Source organism: Lampris incognitus, chromosome 3 (genome assembly GCF_029633865.1).
Source record: "Lampris incognitus isolate fLamInc1 chromosome 3, fLamInc1.hap2, whole genome shotgun sequence".
Lineage (NCBI taxonomy): Eukaryota > Metazoa > Chordata > Actinopteri > Lampriformes > Lampridae > Lampris > Lampris incognitus.
Window position 1 is genome coordinate 7,115,091 of NC_079213.1, and position 18,799 is coordinate 7,133,889.

Here is an 18,799-nt window from a genome sequence, read left to right on the forward strand (position 1 = left end):
CACCAATGCTATCTCATTCCAAAACATAAAGATGTATGCTTGTCTTTTTGGCTCAGGTTTACCTTGCTGTCATGTAAGCAGTGTGTTGTATTGCATTGTTACCTGTGAAATGTGCTGTTTGAGTTAAGTTTGATTGATTGATTGATTGATTGATTGATTGATTGATTGATTGATTGATTGATTGATTGATTGATTGATTGATTGATTGATCTGTTATTGTGGTTCTAGGTTCTGGATCCAGAGCTGGAGATAGCTGACCAAGCCTTCCCCCCATCCTCCACACAACCCTCAGCACTCAAGATCCTGGTAAGAGAGCCGCTCACGTTAGCCACTGTGCTTTTTTTCTTTCTCTTCTGTTATTTTTTTGTTGTTTAATATTATTTATTTATTTATATTTAAAAAATATTCTATTTTTATTTATTTACTTTTATTTCGCTTTTATTATTTATTAGCCACTATGCTAACAGGGCTGTGGTTGACACCCACAGACTTTCTACGCCGGTGTGGAATTCTGGAATTACCTTTGAACAATCCCAAACTGGACCTGGATTTTTTTTCTTCAGGTCTTAATAAATTTGATAACTAACGTGGAGAAAGTGTTTTTTGGAATATGGAAAAGACAAAATGTTGCGTCCCAAACTACTTTGAGTAATTTCATTTGTCTGCTGTAACTTCACACATCGTTTATCATTGTAAAGAATAATCGTTGTTGTGCTACCAACTGGTTGTCAACATAAATTGATAAATGAATATATATAAATGCCAAAATGTGTTTGAACATTAATGTGTGTGACTTTTCCAACATTGGTACGTTTCAGGATAAGGAGATCCGAGCGGTCTTTCTATGGCTGTTCGCCCGGCTGTTCCAGGGCTATCGTTGGTGTCTGCATATCATTCGGATCCACCCAGAACCAGTCATCCGCTTCCATAAGGTAGGAGAACACACGCTCAGCATCTACCTGACAGCCGCTGCTGAATGTCTAGTTCTGGAAACTACAGTTAATCACAGTTGTGCCCAGTAAATTCACCTCGTCCAGAATATCTGCAAGTCCTGCTTCTCTAATTTACTATTTTTATGTCCATAAAACTGTCAAGAAGAGTTCTGCTACTATCTGCCTCTGTAAAATACCACTAGCAGCTAGTGTAGCTTTATTGTACGTTACACAACTTTGTGAGAACAAGTGTATTGTTTAAAAATAGAAAAAGGAGAGGAATTAGACACCGATGAATGTGAGATAGAAATCCGCAACCGGTTTATGAAACAATAAACAAAAGAATGGAACACAGGAAAATAAAAACGATAGTCATAATGACACAACTCGACACAGTAACGGGCATCTAAACCACAATGAAACACAACATTTTGGGAAACAGCAAGAAATCATGATTAGGAAGTTCAGAATTTAAAAAATTAAATGGGACAGGTGGTAAAAGCCTCGTGTGTCTGCCTTTCTCCAGGCGGCCTTCCTTGGTCAGAGGGCGCTGTCAGAGGACGATTTCCTGATGAAGGTTCTAGATGGCATGGCCTTCGCGGGCTTCGTGTCAGAGAGAGGGCCTCCCTACAGAACCACTGACCTGTTTGATGAGGTGAGTCCTCCAGCACCACAAACATGGCAGATTTCTAACTATTCAAGTGTTAAGTTGTGGCTATTGCATGCAGAGCTGGCCAAGGTACAACAAGAGAAAAAAATGAGAAATGACTGACAGTATCTTGAAACAAGGCAGGTGGTTTTATTTGTGTCAGAAAATGATGCAGGATTCAAGAAAACTCTGGAAAAGTTTGGTTTGCAACAGAAACAAGTGAAATCATCTCACCTCATAGATTATTTCAACTTGTAAGAAATAAGGTTGCAGAACTCAATTCAAGATTGAAAGACTTGTAAGTATGGAATATGGATTTTTTTTGCGGGTTATGAAGGTTCATAAATACCAGTTCACCACTCTTCCTCTTCCTGTTTCCACAGCTGATAGCCAATCAGGTGGCGCGAATTCGACAAGAGGAGGCATGCCCACACAAAGTCATGAGCCACATCAAGGAGCTGGCTGAGCGGTTGTTTAAAAATGTAGGTTTTGTCAGAAAACTGATGATGCAACATGTTTCAAAGAATACCTCCTCTTCCGTACTGTGTTTCCCATTTGTTCTGTTGTTTTTTCCTCCCCCGTCTCACCAGTTTTTCACTCTCTTTTCTCACTTTCTCTCTATCATTGCTTTATCTCTTTCTAATTCTCTCCCTACCTGTTTCACACTCTTTCAGTCTACCGCTCTGTCCCTTTACTCCTGTCTAGTTCACAACCTCCCATGTTCTCCCAGTCCCTCTCTCTCATTCTCCCTCTCTTTCTACCCCTGCCTGTCTCTTCTAACCTCCATATGACCCTCCCTCCCATTTTCATTCCGTCTTTATTTGTTTTTATCTCTCTCTCTCCTCACCTCTCTCCCCATCTTTCTCTCCGTCCAGGAAAACCCTTATCCCACAGTCGCAATGCACAAAGTCCAGCGGCCGGCCGAGAGCCCCAACCAGGCTCACCCCCAGACCCGACCCCCATTCCCCATCCTGGACGAGGTCAGCGTGCAGCTTTTCATCGACCACGCCACCGCCAAGCTGAAGACGGCCCCGCCTGTGGTCAAAGCTGAACTGAAGAGCATGGTGCCCTCTGGACCCCCTCTGGGTGAGACAGGGGGTAGGTGGGAGGGTGTTTGGGAAGCAGGTGGTAGGGGAGGGTGGGGGCTAGTGGTTAGATGTCTGTCTTGTAGAAGTCATCGGTGCTATTCCTGCATCATCTTATGTGTCAGCTCAAAAGCCTTAGATGTGCTGAGAGGTTTGAAGGGTTGAACGTGGTCTTACTAAGGAATAGAATAATAAAAGGGTTGAGCATATTTTTCATTTTCACAACACAGATGGTTGAGCTCCTTGTCTTCTACAGTTGTACACCTGCTCTATGTTTGATGGACTGTTAGGGAAAATTTGATGCTTTGAATTGGGCTTGGGCTGAACACCAGTCAGAATCCTCAAATCCAGTCAGGAAGTGAAGATCGGACAGTAGTTGGCAAACAACTTCACAAAAGCTCGCTATCAAAGATGAGGTGTTGGTGTGTGTGATTGTGTTGCTTTATGTGCACAGGGGAAATGTATTCACTGTATTGTATTGTATTCAATGCCAAAAGCTCCCGAAGTTTTAGAGCTGGAACTCAAACTTCAAACTTCCTGTCTAGACCTCTCTCTGTTACACAATCTGTCTCTCAGTGTGTGTTTAATGGGAAGACATGGTGAGTGATGGGGTGATTGATGGGGTCTCTAATCAGTCCTTTTCCCCCTCTCCACAGGAGACATAGTGGACAGGAACAGTAACGCGCTGGCCAACAGTGCCCGCAGGCTGGAGGTGGTCAGGAACTGCATCACATACATCTTCGATAACAAGATGCTGGAGGCCAAGAAGGTTAGACTGGAGGAAACACATTGCTTAACAACAGCCAGGCATCTCAGACAGCTGGTAGTCCAGCACAGTCTTTTTATTCAATTTATTATAAGTATTATATTTTGCTGTTTTTGTGAATTGGAGTCATTCTGTTCCTTGGGCCACGTATTCACTTCTAAACAATTGCCTAAGTTTCATCATTGAATGGCACTAAAATATACACCGATCAGCCAAAACATTAAAACCACCTATTGTGTAGGTTCCCCTCTTGCCGCCAAAACAGCTCTGACCCGCCGAGGCATGGACTCCACAAGCCCTCTGAGGGTGTCCTCTGGTATGTGGCACCAAGACGTTCTTAGCAGGTCCTTTTAAGTCCGATGGATGGAAAGATGGAAGGAAGGAAGGCATATGTAAAAAGTCTGCAGCACAATACATACATGGACAACAGCAGACACTCCTCATATTATCACGACACAATGCAGTGATACAGAATATATTACACACAACCACATACAATAGGTGAGTGGTACATATGCATATGCATACGTGTGCCAGTAGTGTGTGAGTAAGGGACTAGAGGGAGGAATTCAGAGTTCTGATAGCTAGGGGGAAAAGCTGGTTGTGAAGCGTTTAGTCTTAGTGGACAGCGACCTGAAATGCCTCCCTGAGGGAAGGAGCTGTGATGAGTAGGATGTGAGGGGTTGGAAGTTATCTTTGCTCGCTTTACAGTCCGATGAGTATCTAGAGATTCAACTTGTAAGTTGCGAGATTAGGCCTCCATGGATCGCACTTGTTTTTCCAGCACATCACACAAATGCTCATTAGGATTGAGATCTGAGGGATTTGGAGGCCAAGGCAACACCTTGAACTCTTGGTCATGTCCCACAAACTATTCCTGAACAATTTTTGCAGTGTGGCAGGGGCAATACCGTTGCCATGAAGGGTGTACCTGGTCTGCAGTGACGTTTAGGTAGGTGGTACCTGTCAAAGCAACATCCACATGAATACCAGCACCCAAGGTTTCCCAGCAGAACATTGCCCAGAGCATCACACTGCCTCCGCCAACTTCCCCTCTTCCCATAGTGCATCCTGGTGCCATCCCTTCCCCAGGTAAATGATGCACATGCACCTAGCCATCCACATGATGTAAAAGAAAATGTGATTCATCATACCAGGTGACCTTCTCCTTCTTCTGTTCCATGGTCCAGTTCTTATGCTCATGTACCCATTGTAGGCGCTTTCAGTGGTGGATGGACAGGGGTCAGCATGGGCACTGTGACTGGTCTGTAGCTATGCAGCCCCATATGCAGCAAACTGCAATGCACTGTGTGTTCTGATACCTGTCTATCATAGCCAGCATTAACTTTTTCAGCAGTTTGAGCTACAGTAGCTCTTCTGTGTGATCGGACCAGGCAGGCTAGCCTTCTGTCGCCAAGCACATCAATGTGCCTTGGGTGCCCATGACCCTGTCACCAGTTGTTCTTCCTTGGGCCACTTTTGGTAGGTACTGATCGCTGCATACCAGGAACACCCACAAGACCTGCCATTTTGGAGATGTTCTGACCCAGTCGTCTAGCTATCACAATTAGACCCTTGTCAGAGTCACTCAGATCCTTACACTTGCCCATTTTTCCTGCTTCCAACCCGTCAACTTCAAGAATGGACTGTCCACTTGTGGCCTAATATATCCCACCCCTTGACAGGTGCCATTGTAATGAGATAATCAATGTTATTCACTTTCCTGTCAGTGGTTTGTTTTGGCTGGTCGGTGTATGATGTAAAATGAACACAGACGTAGTCCTTCAAATCAACAGACATCCTCAAAGAGCCTCAAATGGCAAATTTTATTTTCACATCGGGTCCTGTTGTATTGGTGAATGCATAGCATTTTGCCTTCTGTACAAAGTAACTTTTACTCTGTTGCTGTTACTGTCATCTCCCCCCTTAGCTGATGCCCGCAGTACTGCGGGCGCTGAAGGGCCGGGCAGCAAGGGTGTGTCTGACTCAGGAGCTCAATCAGCACGTCCTGCAGAACCGAGCCGTGCTGGACGACCAGCAGTTCGACTACATCGTCCGCATGATGAACTGCACCTTACAGGTGAGCCCGAATCAGAGGCGGGTGTTAACTAGCAGAGCAACAATCTTCTCAGATAAGTGTTTGGAGTGGAAACATGGCCATGGCGAAGAATGTTGGTGTGTGTGGTGTGTGTGTGTGTCTGTCCCCTACCAATTATGAAGACTGAAATTGTCCAGCCTTGTAGTCATTGTATCATTTGACATACAAAGTAACAATCAAGGGGCCAAGGTTATTGTCTCCAACATGTTTTGAGGACACGTGGTCTTTTGTTTGTGCTCAGGATTGCTCCCATATTGACGAACACGGGATTGCAGCCGCGCTCCTTCCCTTGGTCACGGCCTTTTGCAGAGTAAGTTCCTAGCCAGAATGCCCGAAACGCGATTTTCCAAAATATGACCAAATACTACAAACCGTGACTCATTTGAATTTACAGGAGGAACCTCCTCTACATCAGGAATGTTTCGATCGCAGTGCACATTTTTGCTTCAGAGATTAATAATTCAAACAAAAGTAGTTTACTTTGTGGTAGATCTTTCTAAATCTCTTAAATGTTAAATGCAAGATTCAAAGACTTCCCAAACTCCCAATATTTCTGTATCATGTTCCATCCCCAACTTGAAACTGTTGTGGTATTTTCCTGTGCCTGAAAGAAACTGGGGGCCGGCATCACTCAGTTCGCCTACAGCTGCGTTCAGGAGCACATGGTGTGGACCAACATGCAGTTCTGGGAAGCCATGTTCTACAGTGATGTCCAGAACCACATCCGGGCCCTCTACCTGGAGACAGAGGAGGGCGAGCAGCAGACCAACTCTGTAAGGACCGATTACTTTCCAGGGAGAACAAGATGTCTTGTGTCAGCCATGATATCTGAGGAAGAGGATGGAGAATGTGTGACTGAAGTTTGATTGTTATCAGTGGTTCATTTGTAAAGTAAAATGTCTGCAGACACAGCAGGCTTTCACACAGTTGACACCATTTTGAGTCACGTCACTGCTGCACAAAACAGTTTCCCCTGGGATGAATTGATCCAAGGCATTAACAAAGTTTTTTGTTATGTTATATTATTTTATGTGACCCTATCTTAACTCCTCTGCTTTCCTTAACTTAGAATACTTTTAATGCTGCCTTCAAGTCTCAACTGAAAAAGACATGTTTAATCTCCCGGTGATTTTCTAGTTGAAGTAGTTGGGGGGAGGGGGAGGGGACTGAAAAGTTACAGCTTGAAACTGAAAGTGTCTCAGTTTTTGTAAATCCCCATCCGCTTTACTCAGTTCGTGGGTAAGTCTGTGTTTCGCCCTGTGGAGAACATAAGAAAATTCCCCCAACTGAGTTTTTTAGAAAGGTTAAATGAATATACTGGACATTTCTTTGTGGTTTTCAGAAGCTCCGCAAACCACAGCCGTCGGTGGGCAAATAGGCCGGTGTTCTGCTCTGTCGAGAGAAGAAGAATATTCCCTCAGAATAGAGTCCTTCCTAGTGTGCCGTGGTTTAAAAGAAAAAATAGACACCGTAAACACTGAAATTACCTATGTTAAATTACTGCGCTCAACTGGCGAAACCCGTTTTAACCAGTATGATGTTTTCCCCAGGATGGAGTCCTTGCTAAACATCCATTTTGCCCCTTTCCCACCCGTCAGGGGCAGCAAGTTGGGACGGGCGGCGGGCGGGAGGTGCTGAGCGCTCTGGAGCTGGCGTCGGAGCAGAGCCGACTGTGGCCCACGCTCAGCAAGGACATGCAGACAGAGCGTGTGCAGAAGGAGGAGAGCACGGTGTTCAGCCAGGCCATCCACTACGCCAACAGGATGAGCTACCTGCTGCTGCCGCTGGACACCAGCAAGAACCGTCTGCTGCGCAGCACCGGCCTCGGGGACGTGGAGAGCGTCAGCAACAGCTACGTCACTAACAGGTACTTTTTTATGACTGAATTTGTCAACAAATGACGTTTTACAGCGCTGGTAAAGTGCATGTCACTCTCAAACAGAAACAAAGCGATCTTGGTGAAATGGAAAAGTAGTAACAAATCATTTTTTGGAAACAAAACTTTTGATTTATTTGTATTTTAAAAAACATCTTCCACTAAATGCAAAACCTTTTTAACAAGAAGCGTCCATATTGGACTGAAGGGCTCTGTGAATAGTCATCACCATGCCTTTTTTTTGTCGCGCAGTATCGCCGGCAGCATGGCGGAGAGCTACGACACGGAGAGCGGCTTCGAGGATGCCGAAAGCTCTGATGTGGCGAACTCCGTGGTTCGGTTCATCAACCGCTTCGTGGACAAAGTGTGTAATGAGAGCGGGGTCACCAATGAACACCTGAAGGCTCTTCACACCATGATACCAGGTATGACAGGACCAGGGGGTCCGGCCTCACCTGTCTTGAGTTGCGGGCTTGTTCCAGAAAGACGGTCGTTTTCATCCTGAGTTGTTGTTATTGAAAGTACTGGTACGTCATCTGATGTCTTTCATGTCATTAAGACTAACACAAAATGAAGGCATTTGGGCGCCTGTACAACAGTGATGAGAACAAAAGGTGGTACAAAAGGATGTAACCACGACACAGCATAGCAAACACCGTCCCTTGTCTTTACCAAGATTGTTCTGTTCCCATTTCCCGTCTCCATATTTACCCCTTTCACCTTTGTGACCGTTTCACTTCAGATATCGTCCAGATGCACATCGAGACTCTGGATGCGGTCCACAGGGAGAGCAAGCGCCTGCCGCCGATCCAAAAGGTAACCAATTCCTATTTTTACGTTCCGCTGGACAAAGGCCACGCAGACCCCCAGCCAGCCCTGCCCAACTCCCTCTCCACCAATCCCTACAGCTCAGGCTCACAGTAGGTACGTCTGTTGCGACCAGTCGGGACAGCTCCGTGTCACTCACAGCACGCCTGAGTGGTGCATGCTGGGGGATGAAGTTCCCCCTCTCGCTTTTCCTCTCTGGTAATGAGTCTCGGGACGCCCATGTGAGCTCAACCCTGGGTGTTGTAGTTCTCTTAGGCCTGGCAGCCAGTTGCCCGGGTGTGCCTTCAGTCTGAAGGGTGCTGTGAGCTTGGCTTATTTTTCTGGAATTGTTTTTGTTTGCTGCTGGAGAGGGACGATGGCTGGGCAGAGCTTGTACTCAAAATAAATTGGATTTTAATGACAACAATAAAATCTTGGATATTTGGAACATTCATTTATATTTAGTTCCTCCAGAGCCGTTCATATCCTCCCAGGCTCTTCCAGCGCCTCATGTATAAAGTTTGGGAGATCTAGGCGGTTGGGCTAACTTTGGTTCTGACACAGAGCTTCACTCGGCCTGTTTCAGAACCGGTCCCAGCAGGTGTTGCAGCCTCAGAACCACTCATATTTGGATATGTTTGTATCACAATATGAGGACAGTTGTGTTGTAATTGCAGTTGTAATTTGTGGGGTGGCAATAGCAGCAAGGCCGAATGACGGACCTCGCTCGTGTTTACGTTTTTCTAGCTGTGAGGCCGATTGTCAAGCCGCCAAACGCTAAATGACAGAAAAGGAAACGGTTTGCTTCCTGTACTGCTGGTGTGTGTCTGGCACGCTCTCTGGCCAGGACGTGTGTGGCATGAAGTGTTGTGCGGTGCATTATGAAACAAGTTCCCAAACCTGCGGTTCCTTTCCTGTTGAACTTATCTTTAGTTTGTAGGGTCGCAGTGTGGGAAAGCTTCACAGGTTGGTGCATGGAGAGACAGGAAGTGATGTCATATTAGAAAAAACCCAGGTCTTTCTAATAAAGTGAGGCTGGCCTATATTTTGAATACCTCCTCGCTGATCTCAGAATGGAGTTTTTTGTTGTTTCTGGGTGTGTTTGTTTTGTTTTATATGGAAGTTAGGAGTTAGACTGTTGTAAATAAGCATCACTTTTCCCAAGGGAAGGGATCCAAACCCTTCCCCAAACATATTTCTTTTCTTTTTTTTGCTGAGGAATCTAAAATGTTTTACATCCCATAATGTAAACACACCCATCTGGATGTTGTCTTAACTTGCTGCTTATTTATCTTATAGTGTTTAAGATCGTTTCTGCCAGGGTCCCACCAGTCAAGCCAAACGGACATATCAAAACAACTGTCAGTAGCTTGTTAATAGTCTGTTATGCAACAATAACAACAAAATATGTAGCACGTTTTCAACATGGATCTCTGTGTTGACTTATCGTCGTCTCTTGACTTCCTCATTGCCTGGTGAAAGTCCATCCGGTAGCTTGGTCTTGTGTGGCTATTGAAAGCATGACTTCCTGTGTGATGCCTGACTGGTAAAACAACAAGTTAGCTTGCTACCTTTTGTGTGGCTGCAAAATGAATGGTGTGCAGTTGATGGTGCAGTGTGATTTAATATTGGCCATTATTGAAAAAATGTAATTTTAAAAAAAATGTGCGCTGTAGTTAAAAGATGGTGAAATTGAAGATTATAAAATACCAAAAGTAGGATAGCATCTTTTTACTTTGCAGATCTGTAATACTCGTAATTGTGATTGATGGTTGTGATCACATGATCTACTGTATAATCAGGAGGATTATTTTAGGCCAGATTGTTCAGCTTTACTATCCTGCTGGAGCTGAGAACCCCAACAGTCTAACCTGGAGTCTCTCTTCTCTCTCCTCTTCTCTCATCCCCCATTCTTTCTCCTCCTTAAATCCCTTTATCATCCTCCCACTGCTGCCTCATTTCTCTCACACCCCACTTTTTCTCTCTCTATCTTTTTCATCATTTCTCACCTTCTCTATCCGTCTTTTCTTTTCTCCCCGTCTTCCTCTTGCTGTCTTTCTGTCTCCCTCTTTACCTCTTGTCCTTCTCTCTCCCTCGCCCTCACTCTTTTCCGTTTCTTCTCATCTCACTACCCTTCCCCCTCTGTCCATAAATCTCATCTCTCTTGCTCCTCCCCCCCCCACCCCCTTCCCCCTTCCTTCTCTCTGTAGCCTAAGTTGCTGAGGCCCATCCTCCTGCCGGGTGAGGAGCTTGTGATGGATGGAATGCGAGTGCACCTGATCTCCGATGGCCGTGAGGAGGCCACGGGGGTCATGGGTGGTCCACCCCTGTTGCCCGCCGAGGGCGCCATCTTCCTCACCACCTACCGCCTCATCTTCAAGGGCACGCCCACTGACGCGCTGGGTGAGAGAGAGAATGGCGTGCAGACACATATATATATATATATATATATATATATATATATATATATATATATACACATAGACACAGACATAAACAAATACACAGGTCCTTCTTCAGTCTGGAAAGTATTGACTAGTTTGGAAAAGGAATTTGAATTATTTCACTTGATGATTTGAAGTTTTCGGAATTTGAGGATTTAAAAGTTACAACACTTTAAAAATACAGTTGCGCTGTGCCAATAAATGCAGAACTGTCCATTTAACCCAGTTTAGACCCACTGTCATTTCAAATACTGTGTCTTGGTGCATGCTCAATAGTGCAGGTAAGGAAAACGCAGTTGAATCAGTTCACCTGGACACCGCGTTTATCGGGAGAAACAATTCATCACTCATCCAGGTGACCTCTTCAGTCCCAACTGACTGCAGGTATCCCCACCCAACACAGAAGAGCTGACACATCAGGCCAGTCTACACCCAACACAGAAGAGCTGACACATCAGGCCAGTCTACACCCAACACAGAAGAGCTGACACATCAGGCCAGTCTACACCCATCTACAGGCCGGTGGTCACACTTTCAAGGATGAGGATGTGCACGTCCTTGATAGGGAGGAACGCTGGTTTGAACGGGGTGTGAAAGAGGCCATCTATGTGAAAAGGGAACGACCATCCCTGAACCGGGGGGGGGGGGCGCTAAGAGTACATCTGTCGCCATCTTACAATGCTGTGATTGCAACTATTCCCCAATCCTCTATGAATAGTACACATGGCCATTGTAACTGTAGTTAATGGTCATGGCAATTTGCATATGAAACTGATCGTTGGTGTTGGTCGTTATGCCACTGTGTTGTTTATAAGGGTGGGATACCTGCAGTCAGCTGAGACTGAAGAGGTCACTTAGATGAGCGATGAAACATTTCTCCCAGTAAACGTTGTGTCCAGATTAACTGATTCAGCTTTGTGATTTCAAATACTGTGTTTTTGAACAAGCTTTCAAACACACACACACACACACACACACTTAACCTTTATTCTGTTTTTCTTGTAGCAAGTGGGCAAATAATCACTTGCTCATTCACCATTTCCTACCAAGATACACCACACACACACACAACACACACACACAACACACACACACACACACACACACACACACACACACACACACACACACACACACACACACAGACTTAACCTTTATTCTGTTTTTCTTGTAGCAAGTGGGCAAATAATCACTTGCTCATTCACCATTTGCTACCAAGATACACCCCCCCACACACACACATACACACACACACTAATTTCTGTGTTTTACCCTTGCAGTGGGTGAGCAGGTGGTGACACGGTCGTTCCCCATCGCCTCCCTTACCAAGGAGAAGAGGATCTCCATCACCCTCCCCATGGACCAGTTCATCCAGGAGGGGCTGCAGCTACGCTCCTGCACCTTCCAGGTACACCTGCTCCTTGCGGCTACATCTCAGCACTTCCACCACCGTCATCTTCTTATTTGTCCTCTTCTTATTTATATTCCTCCTCCTCTTCTCCTTTGTCTTCTTCTCCACCTTCTTCCTTCTCTTTTTCTTCTTGTTCTTCTTCTGTGACTACAGCTCCATCTTTGATTCTCTTATTACTCCACTCACATCATATCCGATGTGAGTGGAGCAATGGGAAACCCAAATAAACCCAGTAAGAAAGAAGAATAACAAACTCGCAACCATGAGTAAGATATGGCTTGGAGTGTTTATCAGGGCTTTCCACAAGGATATGGAGTAGCCAGCTAGTGGGAAAAAGTAGCCAGATTGGGGGGGGCATGCACCCCCGGTGAAATAATTTGGCCATATAAGCCCAAATTTGGTGGCCTTTGGCACATTCTAATGCCACTATTCCATAATATACACTGATCTTAATTATTGCAAATTTTAATGAGTTTGCCTACCCGATGCTAAACATTTGGGTGGCACAGTGGCCCAGTGGTTAGCGCTGTTGCCTCACAGCAAGAGGGTTCTGAGTTCGAACCCCAGGCCGTCCCAGGTGTGGAGTTTGCATGTTCTCGTGTCTGCGTGGGTTTCTACCGGGTACTCTGGTTTCCTCCCATAATCAAAGACATGCATGTTAGGGTTAATCCTCCTGTCTGTGCCCCTGAGCAAGGCAAAAGGAAAGAAAAACTGGAGTTGGTCCCCGGGCGCTGCACTGTGGCTGCCCACTGCTCCTAGCTATACAACTAGGATGGGTTAAATGCAGAAGATGAATTTCCCCAAGAGGATCAATGAAAAACTATATCTTATCTTAGTGAATTATTATAAAGGAGAATTAGGCTTCTTGTGCGTTTTAGCCCACAGTCTGTAAATAGCTGTTAATATTCAAAACTACACCTATTCTTTACTGATCAGAACTTTTGTAATTAAGAATCATTAGACCTTATTTATTTATCTATCTATCTATCTATCTATCTATCTATCTATCTATCTATCTATCTATCTATCTATCTATCTATCTATCTATCTATCTATCTATCTATCTATCTATCTATCTATTTATTTGCTGACACCTTTACTGTAAGGTTCATCAAGACTTGCCACAATGATGGTTAATGTATTGTTTTACTAGAAACATACATGCAGTTACTCAGCGAAAATAAACAAGGTTATTTTGAGGAGGAACGTGGTTTTAATCCCATTTCTTATCGAGCCTATGTATTAGTTTTAAATTATTTTATTTATAACATTATTATCATAACTATTTATTACATTAGTTTTCATAATTGCTCAATGGCAAAAAAAAATAAATACAAAAGCGGGGTGGCGTGGTGGTCTATTCCGTTGCTTACCAACACAGGGATCGCTGGTTCGAATCCCCGTGTTACCTCCGGCTTGGTGGGGCAACCCTACAGACACAGTTGGCCGTGTCTGCGGGTTGGAAGCCAGGTGTGGGTATGTGTCCCGGTTGCTGCACTAGCGCCTCCTCTGGTTGGTCCTCCTCGGCCTGTTCAGGGGGGATGGGGAACTGAGGGTAAAAGTGGAATAGCGTGATCCTCCCACGCGCTACGCCCCCCTGGCGAAACCCCTCACTGTCAGGTGAAAAGAAGCGGCTGGCGACTCCATATGTATCAGAGGAGGCATGTGGTAGTCTGCAGCCCTCCCCGGATCAGCAGAGAGGGTGGAGCAGTGACCGGGACGGCTCGGAAGAGTGGGGTAATTGGCCGGATACAATTGGGGAGAAAAAGGGGGGGTAAAAACAAAGTTAGAGTGCCTTACAATTAAATAAAAAATAAAATAAAATAGATCAGTTAACACAAGAATATAACACTTAGATACAAAGACTTAACCAAAATGAATAAAAAGGGAGCAAAAGAAAAATAATTAAGAGTTAGGGATCATAAAAAGGTCCAACAAGTCATGCTACGAGCTGTTTTAGCGGAGCCAGGCCATGTTATGCTCCGGTAGTTTATTAACAAGTGGATTATATTGACCACCGCTGACCCCCCTCAGGAGAGAAATCTGTCTGTCGTTGATGAGCCTGTCCTTCTTTCTGTCTGCAGCTGATGAAGATTGCATTCGATGAGGAGGTGGCGTCAGACCTGGCTGAGGTTTTCAGGAAGCACATGCACAAGCTGCGCTACCCACAGCACGTCCAGGGCACGTTCGCCTTCACCGTGGGCCAGTTTGGCAAGATGGCGGTGGAGCACAAAGCCAAGGACAAGAACCAGTCGCTCAAGTAAGCAAGTTTTCCTTGTATGGGGTTTGTTCAGCACACCTAGCTGTCGGGTCTGATCTGCCCGTATTGAGTTACTACCGAAATGCCCTCCTGTGAAGTTATGCTGCCCCAACGCCTCCACTTTTAACAAAAGCCCCTTTAAAAAGAGTAACCAAGCGTCTGGTGCATGGTTTCTTTTACTTACCGTTAATATTCATCTCATGACACACGACAAAGAAAGTGGACCTTTTTTGCAGTCAAGAAACTCACACACACACACACACACACAACACAGAAGTATCACACTGTATTCCAGTTCCACTCCTGAGTCCTCATCCATCCGTTCACTACGGCGCAGCAAGCAACCAGGAAGTGCCACGTTGTGGCATTAGTTACGACCTTTTACCCACATCCTCTGGGTTACACGCGGAACATCCCTTACAGCACAGTGACCTGGCTGACCGTCCACAATCTGGAGCAGGGGCTGGATACACCGCTTCTGCCCTACGCTGGTCCTCTCATCCCTGCTCCCTTAAACAAAGCCATTCATTTATGCCTAGCACACCAACATGTGGTCCCTAATGTTTCACCGGGCCATCTGTCATCGAGGGGTAAAGTTCATACTCTGATGAATTATGGGAAATACGTTTCCAGCCGCGTTGCGTGTTATGCAGATTGCGTGGATTGGCTGCTTTATTGTCGATAGCACACCGCGCTGCATTTAGGTCTCGGGTGCATGTGTCTTAACCCGCGGTGTGGTATCATGTTGTGCTGAATACAGATGAGAATGTTTAATTTTACTGCAGTGAGCTTTGGGACCAGAAAGTGCTGTACTGTTCTCTCCATGCTGCTGGTAGCCCCACACCCTCGCTCCTCTCTCCCCCTCTCTGTGCCCCTGCATCTCCTGCCTGGTCTTTCTCCTCTCTCGCTCTCTCTCTCTCTCTCTCTCTCTCTCTCTCTCTCTCTCTCTCTCTCTCTGTGTCTCTATATCTTCCCTACATCTCCCCTATGCCTCCCCCCCGCTCCCTCCTTCCCATCTCATGGTTGAGTGAGAATAGCCTGGGAGCAGCTGTTGAATAATTTAACAGCGGAAAATGTGACATGTGACAAGTACTCTATTGGCCCTGCTGTTTCCATCTCCGTTGTGTGTGTGTGTGTCAGTCACTTTGCTAAAAGGCCGCCATTCAGAGATACTAATCTAACACTCAGTTGAATTCATGACTGTCAATTATGCATTGAGACCAACACTGAGACGAACCATCCCCTTAGATGAGTTTCGCTGACTGCCGCGGCCCTCTTGTACCAAACACCAGCTGCTCCAGTACATAGCGTCTCAATATGTGTCCAGCCAACCCCGTCGGCTCAGCTCCTGTGTTTTCTATTGCAGAAATCTGGGGAGTGGTTGTTGCTTACATACATGTCTTTGTTTGTGTCTGTGTGTTTTTGTGTTTGTCTACCTTTCAGCCACCCCTGCTGGTGTTGACTATTGATATTATACCTCAGGAAACCCGAAATATTACAGACAGCACCTGTGAATTAAACATTCAACTTTTCCTTCCTCTCATCCTCAATCAGGACTCTCTCTAAAAACCTGGTGAAGAGCGCCAAGAGGACCATCGGCCGGCAGTACGTGACCAGGAAGAAATATGCCCCTCCCACTTGGGAGAACAGGAGCAGCCTCCAGTCCGAACTGGACGAGGACGAGATCTCAGGTACCGGAGGTGGGGGGGTCATTGGGGCTGGGGGGGGGTGCTGTTTGGTTCAAAGTGTTTACAGTTTGACCACCAGATATCACTATTCTCTCTCTCTCTCTCCCACTCATTTTTGTGCAGATGAAAATATATATCTAAGAATAAGCTTAAAATTAAATGTCCAAAACAGGGGAAATATTATTGAAGAAGTTAGGCTATATTAGCGTCTTTCCCAAAGTACTTCTGTATTTCAAAGTTGGATCAGATTTTGTAGCTGAAATTCTTGTACATACATTTTGGAGGGAGTAGCGGGAATGAGCTAGCTTTAGCTCCTCTGTGTCTCCCCCCCCCCCCCCTGTGTATTTAGTCTCGGAGGAGATGGACCAGAGCTCCCTCACCCTCTCCTCCACCATCCGCTCCTCAGACCGACAGACCATGAGCAACGTGGTTGAGCGCGCCTGTTGCCGAGACTACCAGCGCCTCGGTCTGGGCACGCTCAGCAACAGCCTGACACGCTCCAAGAATGAGCCCTTCCGCATCTCCACGGTCAACCGCATGTACACAGTGTGCAGGAGGTAAGAGCTGGACTGGACGCTAAATGATAACACCCAGTAGTCTGTGTCTGCTGTGGACTGTACTGCTGTATTTAAGTCAAAAGAAGCTATGTCAGCTCACTCCTTCCTGTGTCTCGTGTGTCTGTGTGTGTGTGTGTGTGTGTGTGTGTGTGTGTGTGTGTGTGTGTGTGTGCGTGTGCGTGTGCGCGTGCATGTGTCACAGCTACCCAGGCTTGTTGATCGTGCCCCAGAGCATCCCGGATTCGACCATTCAGAGGATTTGTCGCTGCTACAGGCAGAACCGCTTCCCCGTGGTCTGTTGGAGGAACTCCCGTACCAAGGCTGTTCTGCTACGCTCTGCAGGTCTCCACGCTAAGGGGGTGGTCGGCTTCTTCAAGTCCCCCAACGCCCCCACTTCAGGTCATTAGAAGTTGTACATACACATGCAGACATTCATACCCGGGAACAGAGTGTTTCACATAAAGTGCCTTGCTCAAGCAGACCTCGGCAGTAGTTGTTTGGGGAGGGGAAAGAATCCAACATTTGTGAAAGGGTGAGCAGGGAAACGTGATGCGTTAAAGCTTTGAACACACTCAGGCTCAAGAGATGCACAGCCACCATTTTTAGACCTAACGTTTGCACGCAGAGATGTGATCTCATACAGGCCAATATTTGCATTTAGAAATCCCATCGAAGTGTGACTGTAGCTAGTGATCTGTGTTGACTGAGACTTGACATCACGGTCGAGTTAATTCAAGAAGCTGAGTTTGGTTTCGAACTGCTGTTTTCTGTTCCTCCTCCTCGCAGTGCCCTCCCAGGCGGATTCCACCAGTCTGGAGCAGGAGAAGTACCTGCAGGCCATCATCAGCTCCATGCCCTCCTACAGCGAGACCAGCGGCAGAAACACACTCAGCGGCTTCACCTCCACTCACATGAGCACATCAGGTAGCTCATTCAACACGCCACACACACCCTGTTAGCTTGGTTTTGATGGAGTCAACCGTCTCCATGTGTGAGGGACTACGTCAGGCACATAGATGAAGCTTTTTATCCCATAATCCACTTTAGTTTTTCAATATTTTAACTTTTCCGTTCATCCTTCCATATTCTCGACGTCTGTTTTTGCAGGAACGTAGCTTGATAGAAGCAACGTTACTGTTGCACATTAGCACTGCGCTCCAGTGGATTTCATGTTAGCGCAGGTGAAGGGAGTTATTCATCAAATCAAGTGGAGAAAAATAGCAAAGGTCTAATCCCTCACAAAGCTGAAAAATAATAATCACATTTATTTAAGAGAAAATTGCAGAAAAACTCAGGAGTCCAAAGACCACGAAAAAAACAAAAGTCCCATGTCTGCAAATGTTTTTTTATTTTTTATTTATTTCTGATTTTTCCCTTTTTCTCCCAATTTAGTGGCCAATCGATCCCTATTTTAGTTCAAACACCCACCCTCCTACTGCATGCGTTCGCCAACTGCATCTCTCCGACCGGCAGTCTCAAAGGAGACGCCTCAGACGCCTCACCACCTTCGTGACAAGTCGAATCAAGGCCGAACCACTGCTTTTTCCGACACACACAGAGACGCATTCATGTGACGAACACAAGCCGACTCTGCCCCCCTCCCGAAGACAGCATTGCCAATTATTGCTGCTTCATCGAGTCCAGCCATAGTCGGATCTGACGAGACCGGGGTGCGAACCCCAGTCCCCAGTGGGCAACTGTATCGACACAAAGCCGATGCTTAGACCGCTACACCACCGCGGACCCCTTGTCTGCAGATGTTGACTGCATGATGACATGATAATCCAGATGCTGCTAGATATTATCACTTGAAAATTGTTAGTTAATATAATTATCATCTTGACCTTTGGTGTATGGTGTCGTTGCATCCGTCCTTAGACTCGTCAGATAAGCTGAGACAACCCAAGATCGGCGCACTGATGAAACAGGTGATGGGAGCCAAGGAGGACATGCCGGGGACCTTCAGCCGAGGAGGTGAGTTGACCTCCGTGGGGGACTCGTAGATTCACGGCATTGACTAGGCCCAACGCAGTACCGACTTGAAAAACCAAGCATGCCTTTTATGATTTGGTCTCGAAATCTGCTCAGTGATATGCGTTGGACTTAACTGGTGTCAAGTTTGTGACGAGAGAGACTTGGACTTAAATGTTTTTGTTTGAAAAACTCATCTCTGTAGGCTATCTTTTGGGTTAGTATGGGAGTGCGTGTGTGTGTGTGAATCCCGTC

The 18,799-nt window shown here is 45.9% G+C and overlaps 1 protein-coding gene across 5 annotated transcripts in view; it reads left to right on the top strand.

Moving 5' to 3' along the window:
- sbf1 (SET binding factor 1) overlaps positions 1 to 18,799 on the top strand; it is an 82,570-nt gene that overhangs the window by 49,043 nt on the left and 14,728 nt on the right. For 4 of the 5 annotated variants that reach the window (XM_056275761.1, XM_056275765.1, XM_056275762.1 and 1 more), the window contains 20 exons: positions 229 to 306; positions 819 to 932; positions 1,459 to 1,587; positions 1,965 to 2,063; positions 2,457 to 2,667; positions 3,323 to 3,435; positions 5,363 to 5,512; positions 5,772 to 5,840; positions 6,142 to 6,303; positions 7,129 to 7,397; positions 7,659 to 7,831; positions 8,149 to 8,222; positions 10,424 to 10,616; positions 11,938 to 12,065; positions 14,153 to 14,328; positions 15,883 to 16,019; positions 16,366 to 16,573; positions 16,776 to 16,972; positions 17,360 to 17,497; positions 18,452 to 18,547. In XM_056275761.1, the coding sequence (XP_056131736.1) occupies positions 229 to 306; positions 819 to 932; positions 1,459 to 1,587; positions 1,965 to 2,063; positions 2,457 to 2,667; positions 3,323 to 3,435; positions 5,363 to 5,512; positions 5,772 to 5,840; positions 6,142 to 6,303; positions 7,129 to 7,397; positions 7,659 to 7,831; positions 8,149 to 8,222; positions 10,424 to 10,616; positions 11,938 to 12,065; positions 14,153 to 14,328; positions 15,883 to 16,019; positions 16,366 to 16,573; positions 16,776 to 16,972; positions 17,360 to 17,497; positions 18,452 to 18,547 (2,914 nt within the window). The remainder of the gene's footprint in view (positions 1 to 228; positions 307 to 818; positions 933 to 1,458; positions 1,588 to 1,964; positions 2,064 to 2,456; positions 2,668 to 3,322; positions 3,436 to 5,362; positions 5,513 to 5,771; positions 5,841 to 6,141; positions 6,304 to 7,128; positions 7,398 to 7,658; positions 7,832 to 8,148; positions 8,223 to 10,423; positions 10,617 to 11,937; positions 12,066 to 14,152; positions 14,329 to 15,882; positions 16,020 to 16,365; positions 16,574 to 16,775; positions 16,973 to 17,359; positions 17,498 to 18,451; positions 18,548 to 18,799) is intronic. The other variant, XM_056275764.1, reaches the window with a different exon arrangement.